At 40.9% G+C, this 12,936-nt stretch overlaps 1 protein-coding gene and 1 pseudogene across 1 annotated transcript; both read left to right on the top strand.

The window, feature by feature from the left end:
• Positions 1 to 258: 258 nt before the first annotated feature.
• Positions 259 to 2,538, top strand: LOC103256900 (annotated as a pseudogene).
• Positions 2,539 to 9,577: 7,039 nt separating this feature from the next.
• On the top strand, positions 9,578 to 10,516 carry LOC103256899 (olfactory receptor 7G1-like). Its single transcript, XM_008054671.2, has one exon. It carries the CDS (start codon positions 9,584 to 9,586, stop codon positions 10,514 to 10,516), a length of 933 nt encoding a protein of 310 aa, XP_008052862.1. The 5' UTR covers positions 9,578 to 9,583.
• Positions 10,517 to 12,936: the final 2,420 nt, after the last annotated feature.

Genomic DNA, 12,936 nt, shown 5'->3' with positions numbered 1-12,936 from the left:
TTTTCTATTTTCTGCTCTGTTCGTAATTACCTCTACTTGACAAAGAATAGGCAGAAATGGAAAAGATGGAATGGGGAGTGGACTCCTTGGGGGGGAAGTGTTGACAGGAACAAAAAACAAGCAAAGGAAGGAGGAGAAATGAAGCAGGAGAAGAGATACGTAGCTGGTTTGGTTTCACAATATAAACAAGATTAAGGAGATTTCTCTTAAATTTTGTTTATTACCACTCCTATCTTTTCTATCAGGCCTATCAACAACATGAAATCAGGAAACCTCTCTGGGACTGCAGAATTTCTTCTCTTGGGATTGTTGGGAGAGCCAGGGAGAGTCTACCCTCTTTGGGCTGTTCCTGTTCATGTACCTGGTAATGGTACTTGGAAAACTGCTTATCATCCTGGCCATCGTCTCTGACTCCCACCTCCACACCCCCATGTACTTCTTCCTCTCCAACCTGTCCTTGGTTGACATCTGTTTCACCTCTACCACCATCTCCAAGATGCTGCTGAACATCCAGACACAGAGTAAACCCATCAGTTACACAGGCTGCCTCACCCAGGTCTGCTTTGTCCTGGTTTTTGCTGGATTGGAAAATGAAATTTTGGTCATGATGGCCTATGACCGATTCGTGGCCATCTGTCACCCACTGTGGTACAATGTTATCATGAACCCCAAACTCTGTAGGCTGTTTGTTCTTCTGTCCTTGTTCATTCGTGTTCTTGATGTTCTGCTACATACTTTGATGGCAATACAGCTGACCTTCTGCACACACCTGGAAATCCCTCACTTTTTCTGTGAACAAGCTCATATCCTCAAGCTTGCCAGTTCTGATACCCTCATCTGTTGGGAGCCAACATCTATAACTACATGGCTGAGGCCTGTAAAGGCCCATCTGGAAGATCGTCTCTGACATAGAATATCAGTTATACCTATAATATTGGGGTGTGATTAGTGACCAGTGTGCATACATGGCAGTAAAACTTATAAGAAAATCCCTATACACCTGATGGAAAGTTGCACAGCAGAATTATTTTATATGACCTTGTCCCTTCTAAGTTGTACTTCTTTCTAGATATTTTAAAACTTCTATTTCCTGGTAGACTGGTTAGTCAGCTCTTGTTCCTGAAAGCAGTTTCCCCTAGGGCTAAGATTAGAAACTAAATTACCATAATAGTTTTGTCGTTGCCTCTAGCCAGGCAGAACGTTTTCTTTTGTTTCGTTAAATACCGAAACTCTATTTGCTTCAGCCCATGGCCACCATCAAGGCGGCCATGCATTTCCTTGTTCAAGAGTGTGACAGCTACTATTTGATTTTTAGAGTAGACTTGTTAGGATAAAATATGTACATATACACTCATAGTTGCATTTACATTTTATAGTATATTTGAGTAAATTTATGCTTGCTGTTTTGTTTCCTTTTGCTACATTATTCAAATATAATAGTTACTATGCGATTTATAAAAGAATTAATGATGAGGTATTAGCTTAATAGGATATAGCATAGTATTAAAGTTCAATCATCAGATTATATAAAAATTAAAGTTTAGACATATGAAACTCATATGAATTATAGTAAAGTTTGGTAGTTTAAGAATAAGTTTTAACTGAATTATAAATCATAATAAATCATAATAGGTTAATAGTATAACTAACAGTTAAGTCATTTAAGTAAACTTATAGATTATAGTATAGTGTTAAGTTGATAATATTAATCGTTAAAAAATATTAGGAGTCAGTGAACTTGGATTGAACCTAGAGTTAACTTAAAAAGTTTTTGTATTAATCAGGGTTTAGAACAAAGAGTATAATATGAATGATTTATTGAGCACTATGGAAGACATTTTGAACAAACTGTATTGAAATTGTGCACCTGTGACCTTGATGTGAATTTTGTGAAGCACGTCAGGCATCATGGAGTTTGAATTGTTTGCTTGGAACTTGCAAATTTCGTGATGGTCTTGTGATAGTTTGTAAAGCGCGATATGCATGGAATTTGTACGCCCCCAGCAAGTGATTGTTACACTGCTGGAGGGTATAGAAAACGGTATATAAGTTGGGAGGAGTCCGAATAAAATTTGGCTTCAGTCCTGATCAGACTGTTCCCAGAAGAACTGCCTCTGAGTGGTCTCTTCTCGCTGTCCAGATTCTCCGGTGCGGGTCCTAACCCTCCCTCCTAGGTCGGAGCCGGTACTCCGACACTCATCAATAACATCCTGGTGTATTTAGTGACCAGTCTGTTGGGTGTGGTTCCTCTTACCAGGATAATTTCCTCTTATACTCAAATTGTCTCCCATCAGCTGGTGGAAGGTATAAAGCTTTCTCCATCTGTGGGTTGCACTTAATTGTTGTTTCCTTTTCTATGGGACTGGTTTTGGGGTACACCTTAATTCTGCAGCTACTCACTCCTTCAGGAAGACTGCAATAGCATCAGTGATGTACAACATGGTCACTCCAATGATGAAACATTTTATCTACAGTCTGAGGAACAAGAATATGTTGGGGGCTTTGAGGAAACTCATCTATAGATCATTTTTCTATTGATGTCTCAGTTGCATTGGGCATACACTGCTGGAGGATGCTGGAAAGAAAGAAATCATGAGAGATCCAGAAAGCCTGTCCAATGTCTTCGAATACATGAGACCAGAGATCAGATGACTCAGGGTGATAATTTTGGAACCAGACTACCTGGATTTGAGTTATTTTTGCTTTTCTTAACTGATGCATAATAGGTGTACATAATTTCAGAGTGTGTGTGATGATTTAATATATTCATATAAGGTGTAAAGGCAAGTTGCTATACTTTGAATATTTATCACCTTAAATATTTGTCTTTTCTTTATGCTTGAACCATTTCAGTTCTTCTGTTCTAGCTACTTTGAAACATACAACAGATGACTGTAAACTAATGTCACTCTACTGATCTATTTAACACTAGGTCTTATATCTTCTGTCAAACCAAATATTTATAGCCATTAATCAATTTCTCTTCATTCACCCCCTCCCCCAGATTTGAATTCTAACTCTGCTGTGCCATAGCTCTGTGACTTTTAACAATTAATTTCAAACTCTCTAAGATCAGTTTTCTCATCTTTAAAGTTGACACAATTAGATAAGTTCATATACTTCAGTAGATTTCAACTATTTAACAATATCAGAGAGGATGCTTTCAGCAGTAATAAGGCAAAAGTCTCAACTCAAATAAAGCCAAATGATGATAACAATTATCTTTCTTTTTTATTTTATTTTATTTTATGTTTTAGTCAGGATCTCACTCTGTCACCCAGATTGGAGTGCAGTGGCATGATCACAGCACACTACAGTCTTGACCTACTGGGCACAAGCAATCCTCCTACCTCAGTCTCACAAAGTGCTGGGATTACAGACACACACCACCATGCCCAGCTAATTTTCTGATTTATTGTAGAGACAAGGTCTTGCTATATTATTGAGGCTGATCTCAAACTCCTGGACTCAAGTGATCCTCCTGCCTTGGATTCCCAATTGCTGGGATTACAGGCATGAGGCACCATATATGGCTGCATCATCTTTCTTAATAAAGAGTTTAGATATAGGGTAAGTCCAGGCACAGAATTGCAGGGCATTTTACTCCTCCATTCCCTGACTTCTTCCTAAGGCTCCTTCCCACCACACACACAACTGATGATTGTTGATGGCTGCAGCCATGCAGCAATATTTCAACTGGAGGCCATTAGTCTTAGTGAATTAACACAGAGACAGGAAACCAAATACTGTGAGTCCTCAATATAAGTGGGAGCTGAACATTGGGTACACACGGACATAATGATGGGAACAACAGACTCTAGGGACTCCTAAATGGGGGAGAGGAAGGGGAACAAGGGTTGAAAAACTACCTGTTGGGTACTATGCTCACTATTTGGGAGGTAGGCTCAAAAGAAGCCCAATATACCCAAGTAACACATTGGCACATGTACCAACTGAATCTAAAATATAAAAAGACTTTTTAAAAATAGAAGAGTAACTGCCTTTCCTTGCCTTCTTTGTAATGCGGAGATAATTTTCCAATGTGTCATCCAGAAAGCAATGTTTCCTCATCAGCCTAAAATGAACATGGTACTTATTTTTCTGTTGTTGTTGAACATTACCACACACTTAGTGGTTTCAAACAACTCTGGCCAGGCATGGTGGCTCATGTCTGTAATCCCAGCATTTTGGAGGCTGAGATGGGAGGATTTCTTAAGCCGAGGAATTTGTGACCAGCCTGGACAACAGAGTGAGATCTCATCTCTACAAAACATTAAAAAAAATTTAGCTGGGCTGGGCTTGGTGGCTCCCAGCACTTTGGGAGGCCAAGGAGAGTGGATTGCCTGAGCCTGTGGGTTCAAGACCAGCCTGAGGAACTTGGTGAGACCTCATCTATACAATAAATAAAAAATTAGCTGGGTGTGGTAGCATGCACCTGTAGTTTCGGCTACTTGGAAGGCTGAGGCGGAAGGATCGCTGGAGGCCAGAAGGTCAATGATGTGGTGGCTGTGAGCGTGCTACTACACTGCAGCTTAGGTGATGGAGTGAGACTCCAACTCAAAAAAAGTTAGCTGGATATGATGGTGCACACCTGTAGTACCAGCTACTTGGGAGGCTAAGGTGGGAGGACTGCCTGAGCCCAGCAGGTAGAGGCTACAGTAAGCTGAGATGAGGCCACTGCACTCCAGCCTAGGTAACAGAATGAGACTTCATACAGAAAAAGAAAGCTCTCTCTCTCTCTCTCTCTCTCTCTCTCTCTGTATTCCTTTACAGTCCTAGAGGTCAGAAGTCTAGAATCTGCTTCACTGGGCAAGTGTCAAAGTATTGACACAGTCGATTTTTTGGAAAGCTCTGAGAAGAGAATCAGTTTACTTGATTTTTTTCAGCTTCTAGTGGCCACCTTTATTCTTTGACTTGTTCCTTCTTCTTTCTCCAAAGCATCTCACTCCAACCTGTGCTTCATTTTATTTTATTTCTAAAGGGTTGGGGTCTGGCTTGTCACCCAGACTGGAGTACAGTGACATAATTATAGCTCACTGCAGCCTCCAACTACTGGGCTCAAGCAATCCTCCTGCCTCAACCTCCCAAGCTGAATGACAGGCTTGTGCCACCACACCTGACTCAATCTCTACTTCTCTTGTTACTTTAACTTCCCTTCTGTCATACAACCTTCCCCTTCCTCCCTCATATAAGGCACCACGGTTTTATATAAGGTACAGATAATCCATTATCTACCACCTCAAGACCTTTAGTAGTCATATCTGCAAAACCTCCTTTGCCATAAAACATGATAGACAAATGTTCTGGGGATAGGACATGGATACATCTGGGGTCATTATTCAGTCTATCACACACTCCTTCCAAAACTGATGACCTGCCGGAAGTTGTTGATTATCATTGGAGGTTTAGACTAAGTTTCTGATTTGGAAAGGCAAGTGTTATCATAATTACAAAAGGTAGTATTATACCTACTGCTTGTTAATTACTCAGTAAATGTGAGCCAATACCTTTACTCCGTCTATCCTCTGTTTCCTTCATTTATTCTGTTTTCACTTACTTTAATTTTCTTTATTTATCTACTTATTTAGGGTTGAAGTCTCACTCCATCGCCCAGGCTGGAGTGTAGGGGTATGCTCACGGCCACTCCACTGACAACCTGCTGGGCTCCAGTAATCTTACCGCCTCAGCCTTCCAAGTAGCTGAAACTACAGGCCTGCACTACCACACCCAGCTAATTTTTTGATTTATTGTAGAGATGAGGTCTTGCCACGTTGCCCAGGCTGTTCTTGATCCTGTGGACTCAGGCAATTCCCTCACCTCAGCCTCCCAAAGTGCTGGGATGACAGGCTTGAGCCACCATGCCTGACCTAAGTTTATTTATTTATTTATGAGACAAGGTCTTGCTCTGTCACCCAGACTGAAGTTCAGTGGTGCAATCTTGCCTCACTGCCATTCCCACCCTCTGGACTCAAGTGATCCAGATCCTCCTTCCTCAACCTCCTGAGTTGCTGCTTTTACCTACTTAAGCTATTAGCATTAGCTTATTCCTTAATATCCATAAAGAATTGGTTTTGGGAGCCCTCCTCTCCCACAAATACCAAAATTCAAGAATGTTCCATTCCCTGATATAAAATGGTATAGTATTAGCATATAATCTATGCATATCCTCCCATATACTTTTTAAATTTTTTTGCTGTTGTGGTCACACTCTCTTGCCCAGGCTGGAGTGTGGTGGCACAATCATGGCTCACCACAGCCTTGACCATCTGGGCTCAGGTGATCCTCCCATCTTAGCCTCCTGAATAGCTGGAACCACAGGTGCATGCCACTATGCCTGGCTACTTTTTTGATTTTTATTTTTTGTAGAGATGAGGTTTTGCTATGTTGCCCAGGCTGGTCTGGAACTCCTGGACTCAAGTGATCCTCCCACCTCAGCCTCTTGAGGAGCTGGGATTACAGGAATGAACCACCAAGCCTGGCAATATTTTTTAAAAAGTTATTTAAACCCACATTTATAAACAATACTTTCACACCAAAAAGTGGTTTCAGACTTCATGAGATAAGTGATTATATAAAGATGGCTTTGTTTACACTTAAAAAGACTGGAATACAATTGGAGAATAATAGTGTGCCCAGGTGTGCAAGATATGTGAAATGAGATAGGTAGACACAGACGATGGGGTATACCTGGCCTCCCAGGTCACAGAAACAGGCATCCTGAATTTTTCCCTTCCAGAGTCTTGGTCTGTAAGGATTTGAAGTGCCCTGGGATCATAGTGACAATAAAATTCCTTGGCTAATGAGGAGATTTGGCAATTGAGCCTCTGGGGAGGAGCCTACAGGAGCCTGTGACCACTCCTCTTATTAGTTCTTCCCTAGCAAAGAAATAGCACACCTGGGCCTCTTCCCACAGATGATCATTTTTGCTGGGGAGTCAGGGGCCTCAATCAGTTTCTCCAGCCCCTCCTCCTTTGTTAAATCAGAGTCTCACTCCGCTGCCCAGGCTGAAGTGCAGTGGCATGATCACGGCTCACTGCAGCCTTGATCTCCTGGGCTCAAGTGATCCGCCCACCTCAACCTCCCAAGCATCTGGGACTACAGACAGGCACCACCATGCCCAGCTAAGTTTTTTATTTTTTACTTTTTGTAGAGATGGGGTCTCACTATGTTGCCTAGGCATCCCTGCCCTTCTTAAGTACAGCTCTTTTGTATAATATATTCAGAGATGCCAAGTAATCCTCTACTGTGATGCCAACCAGGTACTTAAACATCCCTTAGTAAATATTTGGAAATGAGGCAGGTGTTTTACTGCAATTTCATCTGGGAAAAACTGTAAAGAGAGTACATCCTAAGTTATGCTGGGTCTCCTATCATCTTCAGAGGTCACCTTGTACTTTTGCACCAATATTCAAGCAACTTTTTTTATTTTTATTTTTTGAGATGGGGGTCTAACTCTATTGCCCAAGCTGAAGTGTAGTGGCATGATCACGGCTCACCACAGCCTCGAACTCCTGGGCTCAGGCTATCCTTCTACCTCAGCCTCCCAAGCAACTGGGACTACAGACGGGCACCACCATGCCCAGTGAAGTTTTTTAATTTTTCTAGAGACAGTCTCAAGAATCTTTTACCCATTAATCTTGTACTGGCTTCCTACCATGAGCAGGACCATCTCCTGAGTAAAAATGTTAGAAAATATTCCAACAATTACTAGCAATCCTGTGGTTGTGGAAAGCAGGATGTTTGGTAGAGCACCCCTTATCTTCCCATCCCTGGTTCTTGACATAACTTGGTGCTATCTCTGTTTCTTGCTGCTGAGATATGAGTTTGAGTACTGATGCAAAAGTTCAAGGAGATTTCGGAAGAAAATGACAGTGACAATAAAAATATTCCTTGGCTAATGAGAAGCTTTGGCAGTTAGCCTACAGGAATAGAGGGCCTGCATGATCTTGTGACCAGCCCTTGCATCAGTTCTTTCCTAGCAAAGAAATAGGGTGTCTTCCCACATATGATCCATGTAGTTCAGAATTCCAATGGCTCTATCAGTCCCTCTGCCCTGCCTGATTCCACAGCACTGTCAATCAGGATGTCTGCGTCTGTGACCTGAGAGGCCAGGTGTACAGGACAGATCTTCTCTTTGATTCATCCAGAGATGTCAAGCATCATTCCTCTGTAATGCAGCCAGGTAAACTAAAGTCCCTACAGGTGATTTTATGTTAATGTTTAAAAATGCAGACAGGTGTTTTACTACAAGTTCATTCAGAGCAAGCTGTGAAGATAGTACAACATCAGGTGATTAGACTCAAGTGACTTATGGACCTCATGTCTTTCTGTCTGTCATCATCACATCTTTTTTGTAGCTTTGCATCAGTACTCAATACCACTCATCTTCTGATGTGGCACTCAGTCTCTTCTATGGCCACAGTCATTTCCTTACTAAGCAGAAATCTGCTTCTTCTAAAGCAGGGTGACTTTTAATACATTCTCTGAGGTTTACTAGCAATCCTGTGGTGGTGGGTGGGGAGCATGATCCTTGATAAACTTCACTTTACCCTCTCATTCCTAGTTCTTGGCACTTATTTGTATTATCTCTGCTCCCTGGCTTAGAGATCTCTAGAAAACCAGACAGAATCTTCCAGCTTCCTCCCTAGTTTATCTACCTCTCTTTAAAATGAAAAAAATAGGTTGGGTTTTGAGGCTAACACTTGTAATTCCAGTTCTTTGGGAGGTCAAAGTGAGAGGATTACCTGATCCCAGGTAATTTTTTGAGATATGTTCTCATTCTGCTGCCCAGGCTGGAGTAATGGCAAGGACTTGTCTCTATAAAAAATAAATAGACTAAAATGACAAAATATTTTATTTGATCAGAATATCATAAACAGTATAATTTTCAAAAAATGACCACTCATTAACTATCTCCAGAATTTTAAAATGTGGATGTTCTGCTATAAGGGTTTTTAAGGTAATAGTATAAAATGCATTCAGAAAGTGCTCCCTTTGTATTATTTTCTTTCTTTTAATTTTATTTTTAAAATGTGGGGTACAGTTCAGGGTTAGGTACATATATGGTCATCGTACAGGTAAAGTGTGGGTACCCTTGTTGATATCATGTGCTCCTCTCCTCCCCAGTAGTGTGTCACTACTGCCAATCCCTTTCTTATAGTATTCTGATAAATGTTCAGGGCCCACTTATGTGTAAGCACTTGTGGTACTCAGATCTTTGTTTCTTTGATAAATCATTGAGTATTATAGACTCTAATTCTATCCAGATTGCTGCAAAGTTCATAATTTTATTTTTCTTTATGGCTGCATGATATTCTATCATGTAAATGTACCTGAAGGAACTCAAATCACTCTATGAAAAAGATACCTGCACATGCATGTTTATTGCAGCATTATGAACAATAGCAAAAGCATGGAAACAACCATGCTGCCCATCAAAAGTGGAATGAATAAAGAAAATATATTCTTTTCAGCTAGTCTCCCTTCCTTCTCAAAATTGTGGCTGCCTCTGGTGATGCATCTCTTGCTGGTCTAGAAAACATATATTTTCTTATGTTTTCACCCTCTCTCTTCCATCAGATGCATGAACTACATGGAATCCAGAAATCAAACAGCTGTTTCAGGATTTCTTCTGATGGAGGTAACAGCAGACCCAGAACTGCAGCCCATTCTCTTCAGCTTGTTCCTGTTCATGTACCTGGTCACCATCTTGGGAAACGTGCTCATTGTTCTGGCCATCAGCTCTGACTCCCACCTCCACACCCCCATGTACTTCTTCCTCTCCAACCTGTCCTTTTCTGACATCTGTTTAAGCAGCACCACAATTCCCAAGATGCTGGTGAATATTCAAGCTCAGAGTCAGAGCATCACTTACACAGGCTGCCTCACTCAGCTGTGCTTTGTCCTGATTTTTGCAAGCTTGCAGAGTTTTCTTCTTGCAGTAATGGCTTGTGACCGCTATGTGGCCATTTGCTACCCATTGAAATACACAGTCATCATGAACCCCCACCTCTGTGGCCTACTAGTTTTACTTTCCCTGTTTATTTGCATTGTTGATGCCCTGGTCCACAGTCTGATGGTACTGCGGCTGTCCTTCTGCACAAACCTGGAAATCACTCTCTTCTTTTGTGAAGTTGTTCAGGTCATCAAGCTCGCCTGTTCTGATAACTTCATCAATAACTTTATGATATATTTTGCTACTTGCATATTTGGTGCCATTCCTGTCTCTGGAATCATTTTTTCTTATGCCCAAATAGCCTCCTCTGTTTTGAAGATGCCATCAACTAGGGGAAAGTATAAAGCTTTTTCCACCTGTGGGTCTCACCTCTCAGTTGTTTCCTTGTTCTATGGGACAGGTTTGGGGGTATACATTAGTTCTGCCATTTCAGACTCTTCAAGGAGGACTGCAGTAGCTTCAGTGATATACACCATGGTTACTCCCATGATGAATCCCTACATCTACAGCCTGAGGAACAGGAACGTGAAGGGAGCTTTGAGAAAACTCATTGTTAGGTAGGATGTGTCATCTGATTTTGACTGGGATAGCTGAATGAGTCAAAATGAAAGGAATACTGCGTAAACCACAATGTTTTAATTTTTTTTGAGACAGGTCTTATTCTGTTGCCCAGACTGGGGTACAGTGGCATGACCCCAACTCTCCACAGCCTTCACTTCCTGGGCTCAAGAGATCCCCCCACCTCAGCCTCCTGAGTATCTAGGACTACAGGCACACGCTACCATGCCTGGTTAATTTTTGTATTTTTTGTAGAGACAAGGTATCACAAGGTTGCCTAGGCTGGTCTTGAACTTGTGGGCACAAGTGATTCTCTTGCCTTGGCCCCCAAAGTGCTAGGATTACAGACATGGGCCACTGTGCCTGGCCATAATGCCTTACTCTTTTTTTTATTACCAAGTTCTTTAAAAATAACTAGATAACATAATGGTAAAGTGAGTTTTGACATGGGGTTGAAACCTAACATGCCTTTTGTATAACTCTGAGATGTTTTTAAAAAATGAGTTATAGGACTGGTCATGGTGTCTCATGTGTGTAATCCCAGCACTTTGAGAGGCTGAGGCAGGAAGATCAATTGAGCGCAAGAGTTTGAGATGGCAGCAAGCTAGAATCATGCCACTACACTCCAGCCTGGGTAACAAAGTGGGATCCTTCTGCTTAAAAAAATCTTTTTTCTCTAAGCTGTTTCTTTGGCAAGGGTCCACAGAAGGTGAACATGGGGCAGGGTTCTTGTTATACTACCATTGTCAAAAATGTAATTGGTAGAAGGGAACTGGGAGAAGTTTGAAAGGTCAGGGAAAGGATCCCTGTAGAACTGTACTCATAGTAGAGACTGGATTCTGCCTGTTCCCACGCATAAGGCCATGTGAATTGCACCCCAGAATTAACCTTATTGTGAGATGTAGAGGTAATGATTTATACCCAATTCAGTAATTCCTGAGAGTGGATGTTGGTAAACTGTATCTGAGCAGGCAACGTTAGCACCCACAAAACTTGGCTTCATCATTTATAAAATTTCTATTACTAGATTACCTTCATGGTTTGAAATATGTGTGAAATATTTTAACTGGATCAATGAGGAAAATTTATTTCTAACAAGAAAAGAAAACTCTGGCTATAATTTACACAAACAAGAAAGAGGCTTATCTCTCATTATAAGGACTTCGTAGGTGGGGAAGGCACAATGTGCAGATTTGTTTAATTCCCTGTATGGTCGCTCCATGCCTATGTTGATTTCCTTCTTGTATTCAGATGTTTGCACAGATGTGGGCATAATACTCAGACATTATGCTCAGAAGTAGAAACTGACCTTTTCTATAGGCCGCTGTTAATAGTCATTTATAATAAATATTGCTATGACATCATCTGTAAGACATCCTCTTTATTCTCATCTCGGAGAATCAGACCATATGTCCACACTTTTACTTATTTATTTGTTTCTTTGTTTATTGTAGAGACAGGGTCTTGCTCCATTGCTCAGGCTTGAGTGCAGTGGTTCTATCATAGCTCACTGCAGCTCGAACTCCTGGGCTCAAGCGATCCTCCTGCCTCAGCCTCCCAAGTAGCTGGGATTACAGACACAAGCCACTATACCAAATTTTTAAAAAATTTATTTTGGAATCAATGTCTCCTCTATGTTGTCCAGGCTGGTCTTGAACTCCTGACCTCAAATGATCTTCCTGCCTTGGCCTCCCAAAGTGCTGGGATAATGGGTGTGAGCCACCACACCCAACCTATGTGCCCACTCTTAACTTAATTTCTGGTGTGAACAAAAATTATTCGTTGGAGAGTCTTAAAATAACCATCTGGGGTGTAATTCCTAAGAAGAAGTCCACTCCCACAAGTACTACAAACAGTTAGCATAATACTTGGTATCTAGAGTAATACTCAATAAGTTATTGGTAGTATCATGTTCAATATTTGCTTATAATCATAAACTTGTAATCCTATTGATTGTCCATATTTTTACCACTTGCTTCAGCAATTAAAGTTGTTTTCTTTTATTGTTATATTTGTCAGCTGCTCTTTCTGGTCTGAGTGATATAATAATTATTAGATAGGCAGGACAAAGGTTGGTAATTTTCTTCTGGCCTCTTATTTGCTTTGAAATTTTTTCACTGATTTATTTGTAAGACTGTATCTAAGTTTTCATTTTTCTCTTTAGTCATCTCATCTTGCTGTGTTTCTTATTAATCTCTTGGAGTTTCACACAGGGAAACATGATTAAAGAAAAACAATAGTATCATTGCAGTCTTAGAGGATGAACTACAGTCTTAGGGCTCTCATGCAAAACTTTTAAAATGTATCTTCATAAGGACCATTATTCTATGGAGAACTACTTTGGTTTAAGAAGTAAATGTTGAGTGGAAGAAAAGCAGAAGAAAGGGAAAACTGGCAGATTTGTGGTATAATATTTACCAGAA

Source organism: Carlito syrichta, unplaced genomic scaffold (genome assembly GCF_000164805.1).
Source record: "Carlito syrichta isolate Samal-C Ts95f unplaced genomic scaffold, Tarsius_syrichta-2.0.1 Scaffold297543, whole genome shotgun sequence".
NCBI classification, from domain to species: Eukaryota; Metazoa; Chordata; class Mammalia; order Primates; family Tarsiidae; genus Carlito; species Carlito syrichta.
This window is presented reverse-complemented; position numbering and strand designations above follow the sequence as displayed.

Excerpts from the sequence above, each read along its gene's own strand:
- LOC103256899 (XM_008054671.2), top strand. The coding sequence starts at position 9,584 with ATGAACTACATGGAATCCAGAAATCAAACAGCTGTTTCAGGATTTCTT.